The sequence below is a fragment of the Camelus bactrianus genome, chromosome 21, assembly GCF_048773025.1.
Source record: "Camelus bactrianus isolate YW-2024 breed Bactrian camel chromosome 21, ASM4877302v1, whole genome shotgun sequence".
NCBI lineage: Eukaryota > Metazoa > Chordata > Mammalia > Artiodactyla > Camelidae > Camelus > Camelus bactrianus.
Genome location: NC_133559.1, coordinates 29,745,248 through 29,771,380, shown reverse-complemented (window position 1 = coordinate 29,771,380; position 26,133 = coordinate 29,745,248). Strand labels below are relative to the sequence as shown.

At 40.0% G+C, this 26,133-nt stretch overlaps 1 protein-coding gene across 1 annotated transcript in view; it reads left to right on the top strand.

The window, feature by feature from the left end:
- NIBAN1 (niban apoptosis regulator 1) overlaps positions 1–26,133 on the top strand; it is a 143,292-nt gene that overhangs the window by 37,069 nt on the left and 80,090 nt on the right. The window contains exon 2 of the mRNA XM_074349949.1: positions 24,817–24,947. Coding sequence (XP_074206050.1) covers positions 24,817–24,947 — 131 coding nt within the window. The remainder of the gene's footprint in view (positions 1–24,816; positions 24,948–26,133) is intronic.

Genomic DNA, 26,133 nt, shown 5'->3' with positions numbered 1-26,133 from the left:
AAATTAAACAGTAACTGTAAACAAAGCTCAGTTAAAGTGACAGCAGTGTGAGCAGCTATGACCAAGTTTGCTCACGTGCTGTCATGCCACGATAGCAACTTGGTGGAAGACAATTATAAGACCCCACTGATTATAAAACACACTCTCAATTTAGATGCTCTTAAAATGCAATTTCTGCATTTTTAAACATAATGAAATACACTTAACTTCAAAACATGCCGAGGACCAGCCTACCTCTTGCTGAAATATTGCCGCTACCACCGAAGACTAAATTAGTTGAGCCACATCCCTTTGTGGTTCTGGTTTCTCGATGTGTACTGACAAACATGTGTCCTAAAACCATGATGTGCATTCGGGGACCACAGTCATCTTACCAAACGCTCTTCCAGGAGGGAGGCGGGAGCACTGAGCATCCATCCTCCCAAACTCTATTTCCCAAGTTGGTGGTTGTACGCTTACCTATAGAGGCATCCAAGGCATATTTGCCCTTGCCCCTTTCTACCCATAATATGCTGCAGTTAGGAGTTTATTTAATGGATGAGTCTGTGCTTCAGTCTGATTTGCTTCCTGATGGTCTCCATTTAGTAAAGCATATCTTTTCATATACACACAGGAAAGATGTGTTGAAATCATATAATTTGCTCTCCTTGAATCAGTTTCATTCTTACCACTCTGAGCATGCTCATTGCAGCATCTCTGTACTATGCAGTAGGCACCCACGAACGGAGATGTGGGAAATCTGACAGAAGAAACCAAACTGTCAGTCTTTTTATCTTCCAGGCTGAAGGCTGATAGATACATCTGTGTTTTAGCAGCCTTCACTCTGAATTGAGCAGATTTCAAACTGTCCTCTCAGCAGTCTTCCTAGAGCTTAATCTCCGAAGACTTTTATTTCCTTGCTGATCATTTGAAAGATGGACAGACTTGAGTTTTACCCTATCCATTTTTTCTCCAGTCTCTTAACTGATACAAGTGACTGAGTAGGAAGTTGTTAAAGAGCATAAGGAAAAGCCCAGTAAACTGGATAGTCCTGAAAAGTCTGTGAGAGACGACGTGTAAAGAAAACATAGTGATGACTTTTGTTTCTGGCAGCCAAGGTCATTGAAGGACAGCTGCAGCTTGGAGCTAGAGGCACTGATCCTTTGGACATTCTCTTGGGATGGAAAGGTTCTTGATCCCTGTTTTTGATCTACACCTATTACTGTCTCTGGAGGGTTCTCGTGCTCTGATCAGCTGGGTGTGGCTGGCGAGATGATGACAAACAATGTTTAAAGCACCAGACACAATGTTCAGTAAAAGACAAATCTTATTTCTATCCACATTTCATGACACTCTAATCTAGCCAGTGCACTCTTTAGCATTTTTTAATATGAATTAATGGAACTGACACAATTAGCTAGCATTTTCTTTATTATATTAAGATACAAAAATAAGTGGCATAGACTTTCCTTCCAAACTTTCAGAAGCCAAACTTAATAAATCCCACTTTAGTAAGTTAAAAGACAACACTATTTGACAGCACTTTAAATATTATGATTTTAGGGTACTTGAACACTTAAATGAGAATAAATGTTATGTGTTAGATGGTCTGAATTGGTTTTTTAAAATTAGGGTTTTGAGGGTGAGAAATATTATCATATGTGGCGGTTGTACAATTATAAACATTTGTCAAAACTCATTGAATTGTACTCTTAAAATTGGTAACTTTTATTGTATGTAAATTGTATTTCAATAATGCTGACCGAAAAATGTATTTTGGTGATTAGAAAAGGACCAGCTGGAATTCCAAGGAAGGGCGTTTCTATGCATAAACTGACACCAAGGTCATAGATAGCAGCAGAAATTACTATTTTAATCAGTAGTCAAATGTAATGAAACTATTAAGAAAAATGAGTTAGTTTCATTGCATTTTACACGCTCATTTTACTTGCCAGTATGTTTGAGTTCTTTCCCCCGTGACGCTACAATCACTTGTATGTCTGGAGGTGCAGTGGAACAGGAGTGGAGGGGAGGATGGTGGCTGTGCCTCACATGAAAGTCAAAAGAATGGAGAAGATAGTAAGTCAGGGTAGAAAGTGGGGAGAATTACTCCACTTCAACGCCTGCCAGTCCACTTACTATAATTCTGTGTGCACAATAAACAATGACTGTGTTTTAAAAGAATCATGCATTTAAAATTATCATACAGAAGCAAGTGAGAAATGAGACAGTTAAGCCAAAGTTGCTATTATTACACAACTACTGGTTCTTTAAAATTGGGACTGCGTGCTTAAAACAACCAGGGCAGAGAGTGATAGCTTAGCTAAATCAATCACTATTTCAACAGTATAAATGTTCTTGAAAACGATGGCAGAATAGAGGCTGTTTGAGAGATCACTGTTGGTCACTACTGCTCTTAAAATGATTGGTTTGATTATGCCGTGCTTTGTCAGTTAATGGGACCCCCACTTACCTTGATTTTCAAAGACTGATTTACTGATGATAATGGTTTTATTGGGGCAATTGTGTGCTCTAAGCTGGGCTTTTAGCCCTTAACTAAGCAGGATATTAACATTCTACTGTTTCTCTGGAGAAAGTTTTCTTTCTTACCCACTTAAAAATACAAAATACCTACCATGCATAGCCCTTTATAAAAACAGAAGGAAAAAATTCATCCATGGGCCTATCATTCAATGATAATCACTGCTACTGTTTTAGTAGTTTCAGTCTTTTTTTCCCCTCTGTCCAGTGGGGTTTGTTTGTTTTCGCTTTGTTTTTTTTTTTTGTTTTTTTTTTTTGTTTGTTTTTTTTACTTCTCTGTGACCCCTGTCTCTATATAAAACTCTATGTTCGCTTTCTGGTTCTTGTTGCTTACTTTTATGACATGCATTTTCATATGTTAGTTCCTTTTCACAAGTGTGTTTTTGGTAGTTGCATTCAGTTTAAAATACACCATACTTTACTTCCCCGAATTACAACTTTCTCCTACTTTGCAGTGCATAATTAGACCGGGAAATACACTGATTTTCAATGGAAGAAAACTTTTATTTGCATCAACTTTTATATTATAACTTTAAAGCAGCAGATAAACTACTTAATTTTCTAACAATTAAGATATCTAGGTTCAAACTACTGAACTTTAAATAATCCCAGATGGTTATATAATCAAAAAGAGGTGTTCTTATTCCACTTCAAAAATGTTTCCTTTAGGGTCCAAATCAAAAGGGAAGAATTATCACTATATGCACATGACATGATACTATATATAGAAAACCCTAAAAACTCCACACAAAAACTACTAGAGCTGATAAAAGAATTCAGCAAGGTGGCAGGAGACAAGCTGAACATACAGAAATTGGTTGTTATGAATGAAATATCAGAAAAGAAAAGAAACAATCCCTTTTAAAATCACATAAAAAAAAACTATTTACAAATAAACCTGACCAAGGAGGTGAAAGGCGTACACACAGAAAACTATAAAACATTGTCTAAGGAACTTAAAGATGATTTAAAGAAATGAAAAGATAACTCATGCTCTTGGATGGGAAGAATTAATATTGTTAAAATGGCCACACTACCCAAAGCAATCCACAGATATAATGTGGTCCCTATCAAATTACCCAGGACATTTTTTACAGAACTAGAACAAATAATCCTGAAATTGATACGGAATCACAAAAGACCCAGAATTGCCAAAGCATTACTGAAGAAAAAGAATGAAGCTGGAGGCATAACTTTCCTAGACTTCAGAGAATACTATAGAGCTACAGTCATCAAAACAGCATGGTACTGGCACGAAAACAGACATGGCTCAATGGACCAGAATAGAGAGCCCAGAAATAAACCCACACACCTAAAGTCAATTAATCTTCGACAAAGGAGACAAGAATATACAATGGAGAAAAGACAGTATTTCAGCCAATGGTGTTGGAAAAGCTAGAGAGCTGCATGTAAACCAATGAAGTTAGAACACTCCCTCCCACCAACACAAAAATAAACTCAAAATGGCTTAAAGATTTAAATTAAACATGAAACAGGACACCATATATCTTCTATAAGAAAACATAGGCAAAACATTCTCTGGCATAAATCATAGCAATGTTTTCGTAGGTCATTCTTCCAAGGCAATAGGAATAAAAGCAAAAATAAACAAATGGGGACCTAGTTAAACTTAAAAGTTTGGGCACAGCAAAGGAAACCATAAGCAAAATGAAAAGACAACTTACAGACTGGGAGAAAATATTTGCAAATGATGTGACTGACAGGGGCTTAACTTCCACAACATACAAATAGCTCATAGAACTCAATAACTAAGAAACAAACGAACCAATCAGAAAATGGGCAGAAAACCTCAGCAGACATTTCTCCAAAGAAGACATACAAATGGGCAATAAGCAAATGAAAAAATGCTTAACATTGCTAATTAACAGAGAAATACAAATCAAAACTACAATGATGTATCACCTCACACCAGTCACAGTGGCCATCATTAAAAAGTCCACAAACAAATGCTGGAGAGGGTGTGAAGAAAAGGGAACCCTCCTACCCTGTTGGTGGGACTGTAAAGTGTTGCAGCCACTATGGAGAAACAGTATGGAAATTCCTTAAAAAACTGAAAAACAGGCTTACCATGTGATCCAGCAATCCCACTCCTGGGCATATGTCCAAAGAAGACTCGAAAAGACACATGCACCCCAATGTTCATAGCAGCACTATTTACAATAGCCAAGATGTGGAAGCCACCTAAATGTCCACTGAGAAATGACTGGATAAAGATGATGGGATATTTATATTTATATTATACACACACACACACACACACACACACACACACACAGTGGAATACTACACAGCCACACAAAAGAAATAATAACATTTGCAGCAACATGGATAGACCTAAAGATTATCATACTAAGTAAGTCAGACAGAGAAAGACAAATGTATCACTTACATGTGGAATCTAAAAAAAAAACAGGACACAAGTAAACTTACTTACAAAACAGAAACAAACTCACAGACATAGAAAACAAACTTATGATTACCAAAGGGGAAAGGAGGGGGAGGATAAATTAGGAGTTCGGGATTAGCAGATACAAACCACTACATACAAAATAGGTAACAACAAGGTCCTGCCATGTAACACAAGGAACCATAGTCAATACTTTGCAATAACCTATAACAAAAAAGAATATGAAATAGAATATATATGTATCACTGAATCAAAATGCTGTACACCAAAAATTAACACATTGTAAATCAAACTATATGTCAATTTTTTTAAAGTACAAAAAACAGAAAGAACAAAAAGAAAATGTTTCCTTTAGATTTTTTGATGATTTACGTACATTTTAATGGCAAAGTTAGAAGGTTTTACATGTAATACGCCTTCCATCTTCTTGATCTCTCATGATTTTCTTCTTATGGCCTCTTCAAATAACCATAAAAGTCTAATATGTTGCATTGTTCGTCTTGTGATCATCCAGCCTTGGGCTCCAAGCTCCTTTCTTAAGATGAGGCCTTTGATTTACCATTTTCACACATGGTGGGGGGTTCCCACTCCCTCCTCCACTCCAGTTGACAGTTCAAAACCACTTCCTCTTTAAAGTTTGCCTCATTTCCTGTCCATTCATTTCCCTGGCTTTGCTTGGCAGCTGTTATTTATTTAAAACCGTAACAACAAATATATAGTTGTTTTTTTCCTAGCCTCAGGTAACTGAGTGAGACAAGACTTTTCATCTCTTCCCACCTAAGAGAAGTTCCTTCTATCCGGAAATTATTTTTGAGTATGTTCGGTTAAAAATTAAAAAAAAAAATTTGGTGATTTTTTTTTTAGTGTTTGTTTGTTTATCTGTAGATTTTCAAAGAGCCTGTGACTCATAGAAGGCATTGTGAATGCAGATACGTTTCATGCTCATTACCCAGGCTGCCCGAAGAACTCCCCCTCCCCAGGGAGTCGGCACGCAGCTGCGCTTCCTCACCTGCTGCCGTCGCGTCGCCCACATGCAGACATGTTCAAAGCACCAGAGACCCTTCATGGAAAAATAGCAAAACAAAGGAGCTCACTTTTTTTCTTCCTAAGGTTCTCTATTTTAAAATTACTTCCAGTACAAATTTGGGTCTATTTTGTTTTCCCAGTATTTTCCAAATTAATTTATTTTTGTTGTTTGGGGGATTTTGGGGGGGGGTGTTTACCAAATTTGTAATGTTCAGAACTGTTTAAACTTGGTTCCCCTTTCATACTGAGTGGAATTAAATCAACTGTTTTTTTGTGCCACCTAAGCATGGTCTTGATCTAAATGCCCAACTCACAACTTTCTCTGTAAAAATGCAGTTTTGATGATTCGCTCCCAGAGGAGCAGTAAACTTCGGGTCAGATTTGGAGGAAAGGAATGACATGCTCCCTCAGTGAGCTCCTCTCCTGGAGCCCCAGGCTGTTGGGAGCAGGTCAGCCTGATTTCTCAGCAAGTCAGGACAGTCCAGTTTGTACCAACTATGTAAACACTTAAGATTACTGATTTTTTTTTTCCCCCGCAATTTGTTTCATATTAAATCCCTACCTAGCTAAACATATTCCTTTAGGGTGACTCTTTCTGACACATTACTATTTAACTAAAGCCTTCTGGGTTCTCTAATGAAGGGAAAATAAACCCACAGTATGTAAGAAACAGCAGGTTTGGAATGGAGCTTGCTAAAGAATTCTAGAGGTACTTACAAGTTTAAATGCTGGCGTAGATATTCCATTTGTGTGCCAGGTTAACTTTTCATTTGCCTTTTCCTCTGTCCTATGGTAACGGTTGTTGGGAAGATGGGCAGGGGAAATGCATTCAATGTAGAGCTAATATTTACGATGTCAGTTCCCCAGCTATTTACCGAGGCACAGTGCATGCCTGGTGCTGACCCTGCCAGGCTCTCAGGCGGTGAAGGTGAGAAGCACATTTTCAGTAACCTGCTGTACTGGTGAGAGAAGGCATGTAAACACATCACTACACTACAGTGTGGAAAAGGGCAATCAGAAGTTTTGGTTTGGGCTGTAAATGTACAAAAGGGAGCGATTAATTCTGACTGAGGTGGTGGGTGAGGGAGGGCAGGTAAAGCTTCAGAGCCAGTTTTCCATTTGACTTGGAAGAGGAATAGGGGTTTGGATCTATGGGTTCCGGGAGGAGTGAATGGTAGAGGCAAAGGGTCAGAGATGCCCGTGCGCAACGACAGGGGGATGAGGCGTAGCCAGTGCGCACTGTGCTGTGGGTACAGAAGAGCCTGGAGAGGTGGCTGGAGGCAACATTAGAAGGGCCAGAAGAGCCCCAGGTAGTTTTTACTAGGGGAGGGACCTGATCACTTACATACTTCCCAACATTACCTTTGCTAGTGGCATGAAGAAGAGATCTGAAAGGGGAGAGGTCAGCCACAGGAGACAAGATAGCAGCTCATTCCAGGAATTATTCTTGCAAGAGATGAGGGTCTGAACAATCATTGGTAGCAGGGCTGCAATTGAGAGCAATTCCTGAAGTCAAATGGGCAGGACTTGGTGTCCATGGCACCAAAAGGAGAAAGAGAGGAAAGGATGACTGAAATTTCTACTGCAGGCACTCAGGTGATGGTGGGCGTGTTAAGTGAGATGGGTAGGGGGGCAAGTTGGAAGTACCTCTAAGGATGTCCAAGTAGAGACTTTAGCAGGAGGCAGTTGGAAATACATGAGTGTTCAGGAGAGGGTGGGGCAGCACACACACACACGTGGGAGTCAGCAGGGTGCACTGCCCGTGCGGTGGGGTTGCATTTCTAAGAGGGAGAGTGGATGATAAAGTTGTTAGGAGGTGATGGTTCTGGGAACAGTGGATTTTGGGGATACTGTTTCAAGAAGTTTGATGCTGGAGGGAGAAAAAGCGGGCAGTTGCCTGAGAAGCAGATGAGTGTTTTGTTTTGTTTTGTATTGTTTTTGCTTCAAAACTTGAACACATTTGTGAGCTTAGAGGTAAAAACCAGTGGACAGAAAAATAATGACAATCTAAGAAAAAGGACACAGTTGAAGGAGTAAGATTTTGGAGGAAGAAGCTGGGGTGTCTTCCTTTGAGACGGGCAGGAAGGGGAAAGTATAGTTGCTAATGAGATGAACTTGGAAGTGGATAGGGGAGAACTGAGGCTTACCTCTACTTCCTTAAAAGAGGAAGGGTGAGCGTAAAGGGAGAGTGAAGAGGGGAGCTGCAGGGTACCGAGGAGGATGCAGCAGCCGCTGTGCGGAGTGCAGGAGGCGGCCAGTGAGGATGAGGAAGGGTTTGCTGAATGGTGATGGGTCTGGTCCAAGCTGGGGCTCGTTTGTTTGTCTCGGAGCCATACGCTCGGCTCTGAGGTGTCTCCTGCCTGCAAGCAGCAGCCAGGAAAATGGGCAGAGGAGTTGAAAATGGGCTAGAAATCGACGGGGCAGATTTTGAAGACAGTGAGAGGTAGGAGCGTTAAAGATAGTCTTGACTGTGGTATTAAAAGGCCAAGTCGTGGTGTCCTGGAGATCCAGGATAGGGAGTGTAGGAAGTCAAGCCTGGAGGCATCACAGAGGTCGGGAGACTCCGGAGGGCAAGGGCCTGAGGGGCTGGAGGAGATGGACAGTAGAATATTAGGTTTCAAAGAAGAAAGAGGGAGAGAGAGACAGAGACGTAGAATAAGAATGAGGAAAAAGGAGGAGAGAGTGTCAGGGGCCAAAGAGCAGTGTTTCCACGTCCCCAGTTCGCTCATTCACATGTTCGTTCATTCAGTGAAAATACTATTATAAACTTGAAATATTTATATTTTATTATATTAGATGGAATGAACAATCTCCAATCTTATCTTGGAAATTAAATATTTTACTTTAGAAAACTCCTCATTTTAAAGCTTTAGGCCAAGTTATATGTAATTTATTTGCTTTTTAACATAAATCAATCATTCAAAAGGAATAAAGAAGAACTAATGAATTATTTTACATTTTTGCTCATAGCTAGGTTATCTCCCATCTACTGTAGCAGAAAAATAAAACCCCAAATTTGCAGTTATAATATGCATGTTACAATTAAATAAAATGAAATTAAAATGGAAATTAAAGTGAAGTTCCAACCCAAGCTTCTTTTAGCTTTACACATATATATTTATTTTTTGAAATTTTATTTTATTGAATTATAGTCATTTTACAATATTGTGTCAAATTCCAGTGTACAGCACAATTTTTCAGTTATACATGAACATACATATACTCATTGTCACATTCTTTTTCACTGTGAGCTACCACAAGATCTTGTATATATTCCCCTGTGCTACACAGCATAATCTTGTTTATCTGTTACACATATGCCTGTCAGGAGCTGCAAATTTCAAACTCCCAGCCTGCCCCTTCCCACCCGTCTCCCCTCTGGCAACCACAAGTATGTACTCCATGTCTATGAGTCCGTTTCTGTTTTATATTTAAGTTCATTTGTCTTCTTCTTTTTTTTGTTTTAGATTCCACATATGAGTGACCTCATATGGTATTTTTCTTTCTCTTTCTGGCTGACTTCACTTAGAATGACATTCTCCAGGGACATCCATGTTGTTGCAAATGGCGTTATGTTGCCATTTTTTATGGCTGAGTAGTATTCCATTGTCACATATATATTTATTTACCTCATTTTCAGCTTTCTTCTTCCCCTGGTGACCATCTCTCATTCCTGCACCCATATGTGTACTATAAAGCAGGCCCAGAGGTATCTATTCATCCTGTTCCACACAGTCTCCTTGATGAGAAGAGCTCACTGAGCCATGATAGACACATTTGTTAGCTTACGATGTTTCCGTGTCTACAGATAACAATCTTTCTCGTACTGCTTGTATCTTTTATTAGGAGAGCTTCAGATCCTCTGACAGAATGTCTTTATGTTCCCTTAAGGAAAGTACAGAGCATGTGAATTCCACATCTGCAAAGGAATGTTTGTGCATTTCTGGAACTATACTGAAATTTCAGAATTCCCTGCTAACAGCTTTGACATTAAAGGCGCTTTCTGCCGTGCAAGGCTTTCTTTCAACTTTTCTCTCTCCCGCATCCTTTTACATTTGTTTTCCAAATTATCTTGATGGTGTAGTAATGTGTTAGTAGTCTTCTCTTACCTCCTCATTCCAACTTCCTTCACCAAGTTTCCAAAATAATTTACCCCGTCAAATGGAGTCAAGACCATCCAGCCCTACAGCCAGCCGTCATTAGATTCTCTCCTTACATTGTTCCATTCCTTTCTATTACAACAAACAAAGGAAAACTGGTAGAGCATCCTCAGCCTTCTGGAATACTCTCCATACCCCAGAAGTACTGCACAGTCTTACATGTGTCAGAGAGCTTTGAATTGGGTACAGTAGGGGAGGGGGGAAAAAACAGCTTTCCTACCCTCTTAAATTCAGGGGCTGAGCCTATGATTTAAAGTGACAAAAGATGGAATAACAGGAGAAAAAAATAGTTCATTTACCCATGTAATTCACATACATTCAGGAGAACTCAATGTTGGGTATCAAAGGAGTGGTTACAATCTGCGGCTTTTATACCATCTTAACAAAGGGTGATAAAGGTGTGAAGTCACGAGACAAAGGGAAAGGAATTTGGGCTTCTAGGGGCAGTAAATTAGGTAAATACATGGGGAAAACTAATGAAAATTAAGATTTATTTTAATAAGGATTATTTGTACGGACCCATTTTGGTGCTTTCTCCAGTGATAATGGTTGGTGTTTTTTTTTGTTGTTGTTGTTTTTGTTTTTGTTTTTTCTCTGTATGGGAGAGGGAAAGGGGAACACATTCACAAAGAGAGATGTAATGTCCTGGTTTTCGGCAGACAGGGGAAGGGAAAAGAGCTCTTTCTGTGTCTGCTGCTTCTTACCTGCTTTCAGCTCAAAATAATCTTTTTATCAAAGTGGCATATTTTTTGGTTGTATATTTTGATCCCCTTCAGTATTTAGATATTAGTAAGCACCTATGTTTGCACAACAAACTGACTTCTCCGGAGCCTGATTCTTCTCTGTCTGGGATGTGTACTATGCAGCATGTGGCTAATGCTTACAAATAACCGTATCTACTCTTCATTACAACGCTATTAAATGCCAGTCTGACCTGATCATAAGAATCAACTGGAAGAAGATATTGAAAGTACAGGATCTCCAGCCTTTCTTGAGTACATTCTGATTCAGTAGGTTTGAGGAAGAAAATGAAATTTGGATTTTTTTTTTTTTTTGGCTATGCTTGCTTGTTTGGTTTTTAAACCAGGAAGCCCAGGAGAATCTTTTGACCGGTAAGATGAAGGAAAATACTGAGATAGGTGATTTTTATCTCCATTTTGAGATGAAGACATGAAGATTTTCAAGAGCTGCACCACTCAGCATGGTAACCACTAGCCATGCATGGCTGTTAAAATTAAAGTTAACTAAAGATAAATAAAATATTAACTAAAAGCAAATAAAGTGTGAATTCAGTTTCTCGGTCATACTAGCCACATTTCAGGTCAGCAGCCTCATGGGACCTAGCAGGTACCATATGACACTGAGCAAATGAACAGATCTCCCTCGTGGCAGAAATTTCCATTAAGTGGCACTGCCCTAGAGACAAAGTCACTTGCCGAAGGTCATATAATGAATAAGTGGTGGAACCAACTTATTGGGGATTTGGATGCACACGTCTCTGAAACAGACTCTTTTGCCACTGTGAGTGGAACCTCATTCAGCAGAATCTGCCCAAGGGAAGGGGGCTTGAGGATCTATTCAGTGCTGAGACTGAACAAACCTTCTTCAGGTGAATCTGAAACCCCAGAAGTCTCTCATTTTGAGTGTTAGTTTTGAAACCAAATGACCCCTTTGTGTGCTTGGTGTAAACCTCTAATGGTGACATACTTGGGGGAATGCAGACAGGTGACAGCCACTAATCTGATTGCAGAATCAGTAAAATTTGCACCCAGGGGAGCAGTCCATGTCTGATGTCCATTCAGTCAACCACAGAAATTCACCCTGACCGAGAGAAAATCTCCTTTGTATTTCTTTTTCTTCTTTTTTTTTTTAACTTTTTTTTTTAATTGAAGTGTAGTCAGTTTACAATGTTGTGTCAATTTCTGGTGTACGGCACAATGCTTCAGTCATGCATGGATGTGCATCTATTCCTTTTCATGTTCTTTCTCAACATAAGCTACTACAACTATCAAATGTAGTTCCCTGTGCTGTACAGTATAAACTTGTTTATCTAATTTTATACATGCCCAGAATCTCCTTTTTTAAATGTTTCCCTTTTTACAATGTGGAAGTAACAGTTTCTCTTCTCATGTATAGACAGTCCTTCATGTACTCCAGATAATTCCAATTATGTCAGTGATTTGGATTTTGGAAGGCCTTTTTCCTATGGAAACAATGTTTTAACCAGTGGTTGGGCTTCCAGGCTGGCCTACAAAAATCTGCAATGTATGTAAAAGAAATGATGCGCTAAGTTGTAATAAGGAAGTATAAATGCAGTGTTAGTTATACGTAACTGCCATTTACCAACTTTTTGTGAAACTGTACAATGTACAGTTTCTTGCACAGGATAAAAAGGGACATTTAAGATGATTCTCTACCACACTGCTTATACTTGACAAAGGAAACTGCCCAAGTATTCATCAACAGGGGACTGAGTAAACTGAGGGTTCCAAATTTCACTGTGCATCAGAATCACTTGGAAGGCTTGCTAAAACACAGATTTCTGGGCCCTACTCCCAGAATTTCTGTAGGTCTGGGGCTGGGCCTGAGAATTTGCATTTCTAGCAAGTTTCTAAGTGATACTGATGAGGCTAGTAAAGGCCCCACACTTTGAGAATCATCAAATTAAATAACTGGTTCATTCATGTGATGGAGTGCCATGCAGATGTTTAAAAAAGGAAATGAAGACTGTGTGTTGATAATAGAAAGTCTTCAGGCCATGCTGCTAAATGAAAAGGCAAGTTTCAAAGCAGTGTATAAATATGGTACACTTTGTATAATCAATAGGTAAAAATAAGGATATGTATATATATAATAAAAAGCTGGAAAGATGTATAAGAAACTAATAAATGTGACTGCATGTAAGACACGGGCAGAAATGGAACGGAAAAGGATGGGGTAGGAAGAATATATCTCAAAGTATATCTTTTTATATTTCTTTTACTTTAAACTATATGAATATTACCTATTTAATAAAATAAACATAATTAAAACTAAAGTGAATGAAAGATAAAAAAAGAAATTATTCATGGCCGATGATTCTCAAAAGGGACTAGAAGGGCCACTGCACAATTTTGTAATGGCACTTTTTCAAATATTTACTACTATTTATTGAGGGCTTATAATGTCCTAGGCACTTTGCCAAGTGTTTTATATGAATAATTCACTGGATCCTCAGAATTCTGCCATTTCTGAGATGTTCGGGATCCGCAGCAGTTCAGTTTCTGCTTTAGCCTGAACTGTAAACATTTCTCCTCTGCTTCAGTGTTCTCACCTGCAGAGCAGGTACGTTAGGGAAGCTAATAGCATGCAGGGTTTAGGGCGCTGGCTGTTGCTGTTACCATTTGTGTTAGTCCACTTCTTCAAACACTACTTAGCTCTTCCTAGACACGCTCCTCAGCACCTTGCTGTCACACATTCTGCACTTATGTGGGTAGCGCAAGGGTCCCTCCAATGGGGCACCCTGGGTTCGAGGATCTCATTTTAGGGCCCTACAACGACGTAATATCTAAGGGAGTGCAAAGCTCATAGCTGCTAAACTCACCACCTCCACTCCACTCACCAGAAACCTAAAAACCCTTCAAAGGTCCAATTAAATAGCTCTCCTTTATGAAGCCAGAAACCATATATATGTATATTTGTTTAGTTCACATTTATGTACTAATTACTGTTTCTAAGTACAGATAAGATCTTTTAGCTCTCTAACCTTACACAGTTATCAAAGGAATAAAGCCAACTACAAAATAAGAATCAACAGAATGCGGTAATCCAGTCATAAAGGACAGTCAGATGTGCTTACACATATTCAAGAAATCAAAATGATAATTAGTGCATCTGTATTGTTTATGCTTTTCTTTTCATGCTTCTCACAGTCTCCCTCACGTCATAGTCATCTGACTACAGCTATGTGTACACCTGACTTATTTCTCTTTTCTAGGATGCGTGCTCCTTGACCTCGTGGATTCTTACCTGGCTTTGACAGTGTAGTGCCTGGGAAGAGCCATAAACATAAAAGGAGCTGACCATCTGTTGGGTTGAATTGGAAAGGCAATTGCGTGTGTAAAATTCAATTACTCTTTAGCCTTGGCATTAGCACCACAGTCTTTCTACTTCTGTTTTGGAAGTCATGCTGCCTTTCAGATCTAGTTTTCATCTATTACCTCCCCCCAACATCATACTATTCTACTAACATAGGAAAAGTTGGAGCAAAACACTATATACTGTAGCATTTCTATAGTACCTGTGTGCGTCCATGGGAACTGCTTTTAACTCATCAAATTTTCCTAGATCTCTTAATTTAAAAAATAATATATTGTCATGGCTACAAAAATTATTTTAAAATGAAGACTTTTGATAAAATGTATAGGGACTCAAACTGAACCACACTAATAGTAATGAACTCTTTTTTTTTGTAATGAACTCGTAATGAACTCTTAATTAAACACGAATCGAGTTTTTAATAATGAACTGATTATACATGGGGGCAAAAATGGCAAGCAAAACCAATTTGCCCTATCCATCTATTTCCCAGATCTGTTGAACAGGAACATGAAAACATCTTCTAAACGAATACAACTCATTTAATTCCCACATGGAATATAAGTGTGACTTTATGTTGAGATTGAATCAACTCTAGAGTATTGTGTGTGAAGTGTGAAAGAGAATTTTTAAACTTTGCAGAAGATATGATTGAGAACATAGAAAATCCAAGATACTTTAAAGATAAGTTAATTTGGAGAGTTTTTTAAATTTCCTGGGTATAGGAAAAACATAAAAGTTAAGAGCTATTAATAGCCAATTAGAAAATGTAAAAGAAAAAAGACTTTTCTCATAAGAGCAAGAAAAATCTATGCGAAATTGGGATTTAGAAATAAATCCAACAACAATGTATAAAAATCTTTATGAATAAAAATGAGAACATTTTAATGAAGAGCATTAAAGGAGACTTGAATAAATGCAGAGCTAGGCCTAGCTAATGAATGAACTAAATGCATGTAACGTGACATATCTCTTTCTGTCTGCAACAATGTGGATAAAAAGCAAGCTGCAGAATGGCAGTTGGAATCAAGTTTAAAAATGCACGTAACAATGCTGTTAGTCCTGTGTGGATACACACACACGTCGTAAGAGTCTAAGATGACTTAGGAGAATAAACGTCGCTTTGAGCATAGTGGTGCCGGGCAATGGGGGGGAGGCTACAAGTGAATCTGTAGTGCTTAGTTTAAATTTTTTTTGTGGTAAATATGGCATAATGTTAAGATTTTATTTAGATGAATAATGGGAATATATATTATTCACGTTACTGTTCTGAATATTGAAATGGTCCATAATTAAAGAAAACACACTCATATACAAAACCTTGTTCTCAGTGGTCTATGATTCAGCATATCTCATTTTTTGGCTCATATAAAATAGGATACAGAGAAGAGACCAGAGAAATTTTGTTAAAGGCATTTCAGATATCCTGCAGACGGTGGGATTGGTCCATCGCAGTACCTTTTAACCTTGATTTGGTGCAAAACAGATCCATAATCAGTAGATAAGAAAGTCTGCCCAATTAGTGCATTTCCCAGGGAGCTTTACGGATTGGCCAGCAAAGTCTGCAGCTTTAACTGAGACAGTGATACCGTTTAATTGGAACACCTGAATGAGATTAAGGGGAACTCAGATACGGTCAACTTGTTTCCCCTGCTTTGCTGGGTCTCTGCCTTCTTGTGGGCAACCTCTGCCAGTTGGGCTGAAGCGGAGCCAAGTGCTTTCACTGTCTTTCATAAGTCACTTAACAGAATGTTTTGAATAAAGATTCCATGTATCTCAGAGAGTATTCTGAAACGCACTGGCGTGCGGATACTGCTGACAACCTTAGTACTCGTCACACTGAACCCTAGACATTTGCATTGTTTTTAACTTACTGACCCAACAGTTAGATTAAATGAAATAAGTTGATAATTATGTTGGGACTCAATGTATTTCACTTGATTATATCTGTATTAGTCGGTGGGGGAGAGAGAGAGAGACGGGGGAGAGAGATGTTTAAAATAAGAAATTGGCTCACACATTTTGGAGGCTGACAGGTCCCAAGATCTGAGGTCAACAAACTGGAGACCTAGAAAAGCTCACGGCATAGCTTCAGTTTGAAAGTTGGCAGGCTAGAGCCCCAGGAAGAGCCAATGTTTCTAAGTCCAGAGGCCGGCAAAGACCAATGTCCCAGCTCAAGGCAGGCAGGCAGGAGGAAGTGCCCTCTAACTCAGCTTTTTGTTCCATTCAGGCCTTCAACTGATTGGGTGAGGCCCATCAGCACTGGGGAGTATATTATTCGTTACTCAGATTACCTGTTCAAATAGTAACCTCATCCAGAAATGCCCTTAAAAACACTTCCAGAATAATGTTTGGGCTTATAACTGGGCATTCCATGGCCCAGTAAAGTTGACACATAAAATTGACCATAATAACATCTTTTTTTCCCCTAAGTTTAAGATCATTTCGCAAGGCTTCTTAACAATGTGGTTTTCATTACCAAAGAGTACTTACATTCCTCCATTAATAAAAAGGAATGGCTGGAATTCCTCTGTAAAAATCAGAGTAGTATTCATAGAAAGAAAAAGTTTGTTAAAAACAGTGACACTGATTTTTTTTTAAATTTTCATAAATGTTCTATTACTAACTAGTTTTGTGACCATGGGCCAATTAATTTCTTGATTTGGAAACAGGAGATGCTTGGAAGTGACCATTATGATCCCATCCAACTCTAGAAATTGGTAATCAATCATCTTTGGTCTTTTCATAAGTATATGGAAGTGGGAATGTGGCTGACACTGGCATGTTCGTGCCACCTCCCAGGTGAGCTCCAGTTGCTTTCTTCGGTGTGCTGCAGAAGGCCGTCCCAGTGCTTTAGAGCACGACTTCATGCCCCCTTGGTGCTTATGAAGCTGATGTAGAGTAAATGCATCACCTGTGACTCCAAGCAGAGCTAACCCTATGAGGTTCCAGCACACATTCTGTGCCATAAGGATTGACTATGGAGGAGCAATTCCCATAGTGAGACTGGGTGACTTTAAATAACCTGATTCTATCTAGATAGTACTGTTGGGGTTTGGCGGATTTCTTCTGTCTCTGTTTTTAGAGCATCACAAACAATAGCTTTTGGTTAATTTTTCACAAATGTACATGACTCAAGAATTTTTAAATTTAGTGATTAACTAACTGATCCCCTGACTGGCAATCATTAGATTGTCAAAAAGCAGAACTTGACTATGTGATGAGCGGTATTTTGGATTGTGCTAGGTCGGACCTCGTTACTGGAGATGTTTGGGTTGTCCTGAAGAAACCTGTATTCGGAGCTCACAGTGCCTGAGCGATTCAAGCGGACAGGAGTCAGAACTGTTCTGGCAGTTCTGAAATTCTTGTGAGGATAAGTTAGAGCATGCTAAAAAAAAAATTCTCACTAATGAGTACTTTATCTGCCTTGTAAAGAGTTTCAAAAAGTCAGCTGGCCTACAAAAACATTGACTGGTTTACGAAACCTAGCAATGCCACCTTTAATTTTCTAGCACAGTCATATCCTTCCTATTGTCACCCGTCTCCCTGGACTAACAAGGCACAAGCATTTTTACATCCCAAACACAGTTTTCTATAACTTTTTTTTTACATTAATGGCATAGATTCTTGAAAACAAGAGGTAGAAACTGTAACAGAAAGCATCTCAAACAAATACACTTCTGTGTGGAATGGAATAAGAAAAAAGAAAAGACATAGTTAGGAAAATAAAAGAAATCTGGAGAAGACACCAGGGAAGATGGAAGCCTTCACGTCAGTGGCCGTGATCATTTGTGGAAAACACTGTTTTTGCTTCTGCCTCTCCAGCTGGAGCTGGTCCCTGGTCCCTTGTATGGCATCTGTAAGTACATACGGATGCGCTGAATGCCCTTAATGGGCTAAACTTTGTGGCCATGTTAAAGATACAGTGCCTGCTTTTAGAACAGGCATTGGGAAAACAAACAAACAAGAAGGCCTCTAACAGTCCAAAGGCACGTACGCTGCAAGCCTCGTCCGAGCTCAGGATCCCTGCGAGCGTGAGTTTTGGAAACAAGGGACCTGTTCTACTGTTGATTCCTAAGCACGTCTGCTTTCTGAGCCCAGGGAGGGTAATAGCATGACTGGTAAATCTAATATAAGCCCTTGGAAGCACAACTGTGTGTTTCTCTCCTGTAGATGAACATCTGAAGTAAGCCACAGAGAACTTAAGCTGGTTCATGTGTCTCATTTTTAACTCAAAGTGGAGTTTCTGCCAAGGGGGCTGCAGGGGCCTGCTGGTATCAAGGCTACTCATGAAGAATTTCTGTAGTAAAGTCTGTTAAAAAGTCTGTCACTCAAGCACCAGAAATAAATGTGCTTAAAAAAGTAAACATTTAGTTCAATTATGGAGAATCCATTTTGTCCCCGTTCTCTAAGGCACTTACTAGAAGAACGAGAGTCTGTGGGCGTTTTTCTGTGTAATTAGACTCTTCCAACTTTGGAACGTGAATTGGAATCTCTGAGTCCTCCACTCGAAGGTGCGCAGTGACGGTGCGTAGAAACCTGAGACTAACGCTGATGTTGTAACATCAGGACTTTTAAACTTTTATAATCTGAGAAACTCGGGGGGTAATAAACAATGGTAGACATTATTATACTCTGTTTTATAAATTTTAAATATATTTTATTTTTTAGAGCCACTTCTCTTGTTCTCCCAAATTAATCTTCACCTGAAACCTCAACAGGGTTGAAGAAACTGTGCCAAAGGCCTACTTAACCCTCTTCTCACATGTGGGTTTGCCTCAGTTCAGGAAACAGCCACTTTGTTAAAATAAACCTATTTTTTAAAAAATCCTGTATTTTTCTTCTTCATAGTATAACAATACAAATGTAACATCTGAAAAATGTGATTTTTTTTATAATGTCACAGGAAAATCCAAAGGTGAAATGTTAAGTAAATAAAGCTGCATATAAAATATAATAAAAAAAATATTTGAAAAAGCATTAGAAGGAAATATAGCAAAAATTGTGTTTGGATGTTTTAAATCTTGCTGTACTTACGATCAACTTTTTTAGAAGTGACTGAAACAGAAAGGAATCTGAATATTTCAGAGAAAAAATATTTAATATATCACAGTTGTTTTGACATGGGAGTGATGGAGGAACTAGGGACAATCCACGATAACCAGTGTCTTCCCAGGAAGAGAGCGTAGATTTGAGTTTCACTGCTGCAGGGCTGGAAGGTTGACAAAGAACCTTCTAGAATGAGAAGATATAAAAGAGATATTCATGTAAGTTTTACCTAGACCCTTATGTTTCCCATGTTCACACACTGGTCAAGAAAAACAAACCAAAAAAGGCTTCTGTTCGTAAATAAGTCCTCACATATAATTTCAGGGACAAAATTCATCTAAGAGCTTAAAAAGAATTGACCTGGAAGAGTCAGATTTTTTTTAAACAAAAGAATTGAGCTATGAGAGTGTATAATTTTTAATAAACATGCCAGCTAAGTATGTAGCTTTCTCCTTTCTCGGCGTACGGGCATGGGTTTTATGATTATAGTGCATTGTGATTAAATATTTACTTAGCCGTTCCTTCATTCATTCAACAAATATTTGGTGAGTACATAAATACAGTATACCCTTGGAGGACAGATAGACTCTCTTTAAACAGCCGTAGCGAAAGTGAGACACGGTTTTGGGAGAACCCAAAAGATGGTGAGTGCCTCCAGCCGGGGAGAGCCAGAAAGACTGCTTCTTGGGCTGGGCCTGCCGTCTTGCCTTGAAGGGCCTGAAAGCGGGGGGCGGGGCATTTATGGGGAGAGAGGAGGGGTAAAGGCATGTACGGGGACAAAGGGTTAGTCTGAGCAGGAGAGGTGGGAAATAAGGGCAGTTGGACCCCGACCACAGTGCCTTTGGTGCCAGGCTAAGTGGTTACTGCTCTGGGCAGTGGGAACTGTTGAAGGCTTTACCGAGGAAGCGATGTTATCTTGCAGCAACATGGCAAGTGAAACTTGTCAGGCCAGGACGCAGAGGATCATGGCTTTACAACTTGGAGGTGTCTTTCAAAAGAGTTTCCTCAGAGCATGGATGGCAAGACTTGGTTCTGAAGGACAGTTCCCCACCTTTTCTCTTGAGGGGGACCATAGCGGCCAGCTAGGATCTGGCCTCTCTTGCTCTGCCCCACCAGCCCTGGACTCACTCTGGCCGCTTCTCAGAACCTGCCTCTGCCACACAGATCAAGCTTGGCTTGTTTCCCATTATGCTCCAAGATATGTGTATCCACAGTGGCACACCCCCCCCTTTGGTTTCGACTTTTTTTGTTCCTCTTTTAGAGCTGAGAGCTAGAACGGTATTTCTGCTCTCCTGTAATGCTGAGATAGGGCAGACCAGGAGATTTCTATGATGTTGTCGAGAGACCATAAGGACTTGATTGAAGGTGTGTGAGTTGGGATGAGAAAAGGAGATGGACTCAAGAAATACTGTGGCAATAGAAGGGACAAGATCTGATGATTGAAACTGGGAGCAAGGGAAAAGGAATCAAATACTGAGTTTTTTAGACTGTATGAATTCAAATGGGTTTAAAAAGGCAGAAGCTATTTTTCTTACTTTTACAGAATTGAACTGAAGCTCAATGTCGTGGACAGAGCTGTCAAAGAGGCTTCTTTTAGCTTTGGTGATGTTACCGAGTCCAAACTCGGTCTGCTCGCCGCACAGCTGGCCACTAAATTGGAAGACAAGGTGTTGGGGCAAGGAATAGCGACTTTATTTGGAAAGTCGGCACACCCAGAAGATGGCAGGCTAATGTCTTGGAGAACCATCCTACCCACGTCAGAATACAGGCTCCTTTTATACTAAAACGGGGAGGAGGTGTGGTTGGTTGTTGAAAACTTCCTGCTGTAGGAATTCTTTGTTCTAGCAGCTGTCCACGTGGGTCAGGTCATGGTGCCTCTGTCAAACCTCTAACCAAAAAAAAAGTTATTTTCTATTCTGCAGCTTGTTATCTTTAGGAAGGTGCAAAAGTGCTAACATCCTTAAAGGTCAACGCCTTGACAACAGGCTCGCCTGTTTATTTCACGCTAAAGGCAACATTGTTTTACAAAAGGTGGGGAGCTGGCAAGACTGAGCCTAGAAAACAGGGCACAGGGTTGAAGCCAAAGAAACAGATCTACTATGGAGTCAGGTTTGTTCTTTTCTGTTACAGTGATGATTACCCTGAAGGGTATCAAGAGGAGCCTGGTCAAGTAAATTGTAGCAACACGATGTCCAGCACGGGCTGCGATATACTGAGTAGGATTTAGAAGAATTATGCCTGTGCCAAAAATGCTGGTATATGAAAATGTGGAAGAAGCCCTTCCACTGGTTCTAGTCTTCACATTATTGAGTAACTTCCTTTCAGGGAAAGACCTGGCATTGTATTTTACAAACAATTTAGGAAATGGAATATGATGCAAAATTGAAGGGATGGTGAGGAGGGCAGTTCACTGCTCAAGAACCTTGAAAGCTGTGGAAACAAGCTGGTTTAAGCTGATGTTATTCTATGTGGTGCTTGTGGGCTGATCCACTTACTTTAATGCTTTCACTGTGGAATATTAAATAATATCAGTAACAGTCAACGTTTATTGAGTAACTAAAGTGCCTGACACTGCTCTAGGCACTTTTCAACCTGCAGAATATCTCAGTGATTCGTATTTTTGCCGGTTGTGTTCCATTATAGGTTATTACAAGATAATGGGTATAATTCCCTGCGCTATACAGTGTATCCTTGTTGCTTATCTGTTTCATACATAGTAGTTTGTTTCTGTTAATCCCATACTCCTCGTTCGTTGGTCCCTCTTCCCATCCCTCTCTCCTTTGTAACCACAAGTTTGTTTTCTGTCTCTGTGAGTCTGTTTCTACTTTGCATATACATTCATTTGTATTATTTTTTAGATTTCACATATAAGTGATATCATAGAGTATTTGTCTTTCTCTGCCTGACTTATTTCACTAAGCATAATGTTCTCTAGGTCCATCCACGTTGCTGAAAATGGCAGTATTTCATTCTTTTTTATGGCTGTGTGTATAGACACCTTACATATACATATATGTAGATATATACACATATATCGCATCTTAATCCACGAGGCTGCTACTCTTGTCTTCAGTTTCTATGAGGGGAAGTAACTGGCAGGGAGTCCCACTACTGGCAAGTATTGAGATGCCTGATGTCCCATGCTTGTCTGACTGCAGAGTCCATCCTCCTAATTACAGTGGTATTTTGCCCAACACCAGCTTTTTTCTCAAATGTCAAAATCCCTACACTGGGCACTCCTTTATTTGGGTTTAGATCAACTTAATCTAAAATCTAGATACATTTTGGGAACTGCTTTAGGTCTCTTCCCCTAGTTTGTGATGTTGTTGGCTGTTTTATTCACATTTTGAACCAGTCGTGAATTACCCACAGAAGCTGCAATGTCTTTTTTACAAATGCTCCCTGGTGGATGCCGTGTTGATTGTCCCACACGCAGATACTCAAACCACAGAAGCATCTTCCTCACACGTTGGGAGGGAGCGGAGGTTTGGTGGTGTCTCAGGAGGAGCAGGGCGTCCTTGAGGGAGGCTTGGTGATGTGGCAGGAGGTCAGGCTTCACAGCTCTGTAGAGCTCATCGTGAAATGACATCTGCCTCCTTTTATTTCACTCCAAGTGCTTGCAAGAGTGCAAAAGAGCATTGGAAATTAACAGGCTGCTCTTCTGCTAGACTTAAGAGTGGTTACTTGGACCTAAAGGGTAATTTTGTTCATTGTTTGTGTGTTTCAGTGAGGTGAGACTCATCCTCATTGTGGAAATTGTCAAAGATGTCCTACGCCTATATAAGAAAATTACAGACAAGTATATAGAATTCTATTTCTTATGCAATGTATCAAAGCTAATAAAATAGTAGCCAATTAGACAGTTATAAAGCCCGAGTAGATTGAAGTATTATGCATTACCGATTAATAGTAATACCATAAACTCACAGAGCAAGCAAAAGCATGCCTGATTCAAATTACAGGAGCTCTGCAGAAGCTATTGTTAGTGTGTCTCAAAGCACCGTACAAGTAGTAATTATTAAAGCTCACAAATACAACCAGAAAATGTCCTTTTATTGAGGGAATAAGCAAGAATTCCCCTTTACCTCCCATGTCTTCTCATTTATTCTGAGACGTAATTGCCTCTATTCTCCAAATAGAAAGAGTCTTCACAGACTGTGGCTGTTCGGGGTAATGAGTCCCTAGGCATAGAATTTTGCAGCTGTGGATTCAAGGCGCTCATATTGAGTATCTTGACCTATGTGGTTAGAATCCTTTACTTTTGAAATTGTGCACGCATGTTAGCTCTAAACAAATCTTGCTTGTATGTCATATTTTAACATTTGTCTGTTGACTATAATGTCAAATTTTAATACAAAATTATGCCAAGTTCACATGGGAGTACTTTGAAGTGTTATATCAGGTTTATTTCTGCTTGAACTAATATCTTATTCCAAGGACTAACAGCTTGTAAGCACAGTCAGTGGGACCCGTATTTATTTCTATACCCTGTACCAAGTCCTTGAAAGGTGGTGAGGATTTCTCATCTGCTTCAGAATGCCCCTTTGCCCTTTGTCCCCATTTCTCCTTCTCCTTTCCTGCCTCTGCAATTTCCCTACTTTCTGAAGTCAAGCACAGAATGGAAGAGCTCAAGAGTATTGCAGTGCCTGGCTTTTGCTCCATCTCGAGTCCTCGGGCTCCCCCCACGTGGTTGATTTCTCAGGCTTACATTCTTCTGGTGCTGAGAGACCACATTGCAGTTGTCAGTCATGGTTGTGAGGCAGCTGTACTTCCATGGTTCTACTTCACTGTCAACATAGATTCTAAGAAAAATGTAGACTGGTAAGCACCTTCCTTTCTAGTTAGGACACTGGAGCCTGGAGAGGAGTGACACCTGAGGTCATACTGCTGGCTCCCTTCTCAGTCTTGCTTGAGTTGGGACCAGAATTCAGGTCTCTAGACTCTTAAGCCAAAGTTTTTACCTCTACCCCATGGTAATTATATAATGCTTTGAATCACGAAAAATTTTAAACCAGAAACATAGGAGCAGAAATAGAGGAGACAGTTTGTTAACTTTATCCAGGGCTGTGGATCAGCAGGATGAAAGACGGAGCCTTGGGGTCTGAAGAAAAACAGAGTGATGTGTACTCAGAGTTGAAATGGTAGATGCTGGGTTAGTGTTGCGTTGCTGTGTGGGAGGAGCTGAACGACGAGAGGGAGAGGGTCATGAAGAGCAAGCTGAAGTGGAGAACAGGGTGAGCTAGAATGGTGGTTGCAGAAGGATTAGGAGGATGGTGGAGCTTATGGCCGTCGCAATGGGTTGCTGATGTAAAAGGAAGAAGTTGGTCCTTGGGGACCTCGCAGTCGCTCAGGATGATGCCGGAAGGGGTGGGGGGGGGTGAGATTGAGCCCTGGTGTCAGGGACCAGAGTTCCCAGGGGATGTGGGCTAATGACAAATCCAGAGGAAGCAGCGGTGCTAGGGGGACCAGAGGAGTGTTTATAGAGTGCTCATGGAGATATGCGTCTCTTCTGTGACAGCTGTTACATCTTTCAATTCTAATTTTCATATTTTTCAGGGAAAACTGAGGCTGCTATCAGAAACTTCAGTCCCTACTACAGTCGCCAGTTCTCTGTGGCTTTCTGCAATCACGTACGCAGTGAGGTCGAACAGCAAAGAGACTTCACATCACAATTTCTGAAGACCAAGGTAACCCGTGGGCATTTGGTTCCCATATTTCTCCCACTGAAGAATGGCTTTCCTGAATATCTCTGAGATAAGCAATAATTTGAATGACAGTTTAAAAAATTTGTTCTCAAACCATTTCACACTCAACAACTATTTGCCTGGAAGTTAGAACATATGATATTTTTGTTGATGCTATAATCCATATAAAACAAAAACTAGCATGACTTCAATTTTATTGTTTTTCCCACATTGATGCTTTTATGTTAGGAAATCTGACTTGCTGTGATGAAATTCAGTTTTAAAACGTCACCATTTCAGTGCCTCACGCTATGGGCATTTTTATTTTGGTCACTGATTTGTAATTCTACCTTGTGATCTTGTTAACTCATTCTTTCTCCTTTGCTCCATTATAATAATTATCCACAACCTCAACAAATATGTTTTGACACCTACTATGTACCAGGCCCTTTTCCAGGATCTGGAAAACAAGACAAATTCTCTGCTTTCCTATTAATATTCAAATAGGAGACAGACAATAAATAAACAAATGAATATTAGGTGATATCAGGTAATAATAAAGGCTACAAAGTAAAATAAAGCAGGTGTCTCATTTTAGAGAAGATGGTCAGAGAAGCCTTCTGTGGTGATGACATCTGAGCAGAGACTAGAACGAAGTAAGAGCGTAGGCTGTGTGCGTATCTGTGGGAAGAGTGTTCCAGGCACGTGGAACAGAATGCAAAGAGCGTGCAGTGCTCAGAAGCCCAGCAGGAAGGTCAGCGTGCTGAGAGCCGTGTGAGCAAGGCAGGAGGGCTACAAAGTTCTGCAGAGGGACAAGTAGGAATCAGACTCTGTGGAACCCGAAGACCACAATAAGGGTTTTTATTTTAAGTGTGATGGGGATTTACTGGAGGGTACTGAATGCAGAATGACTTACAATTTTACGTGATCGTTCTGGCTTTTCTATAGAGAATAGACTGGAAACTGGTGAGGGAGGCGCTGTAGCATTCCAAGAGGAGGGTGGCAAACTGGAATAGGGCGGTGGTGCTGGCAGCTGTGAGAAGAAGTGCAGGCCAAGATGTATTTAAGACAGAGCTGACAGAACGTGCTGACGGGTTGGGTACGAGACAGTAGAAGAAGAGAGACCCCAGTGATGGCTCGGCTTTAGCCTGAGCGAGTAAGCGAATGCCTTCCCCTTGGAAGACTTAGC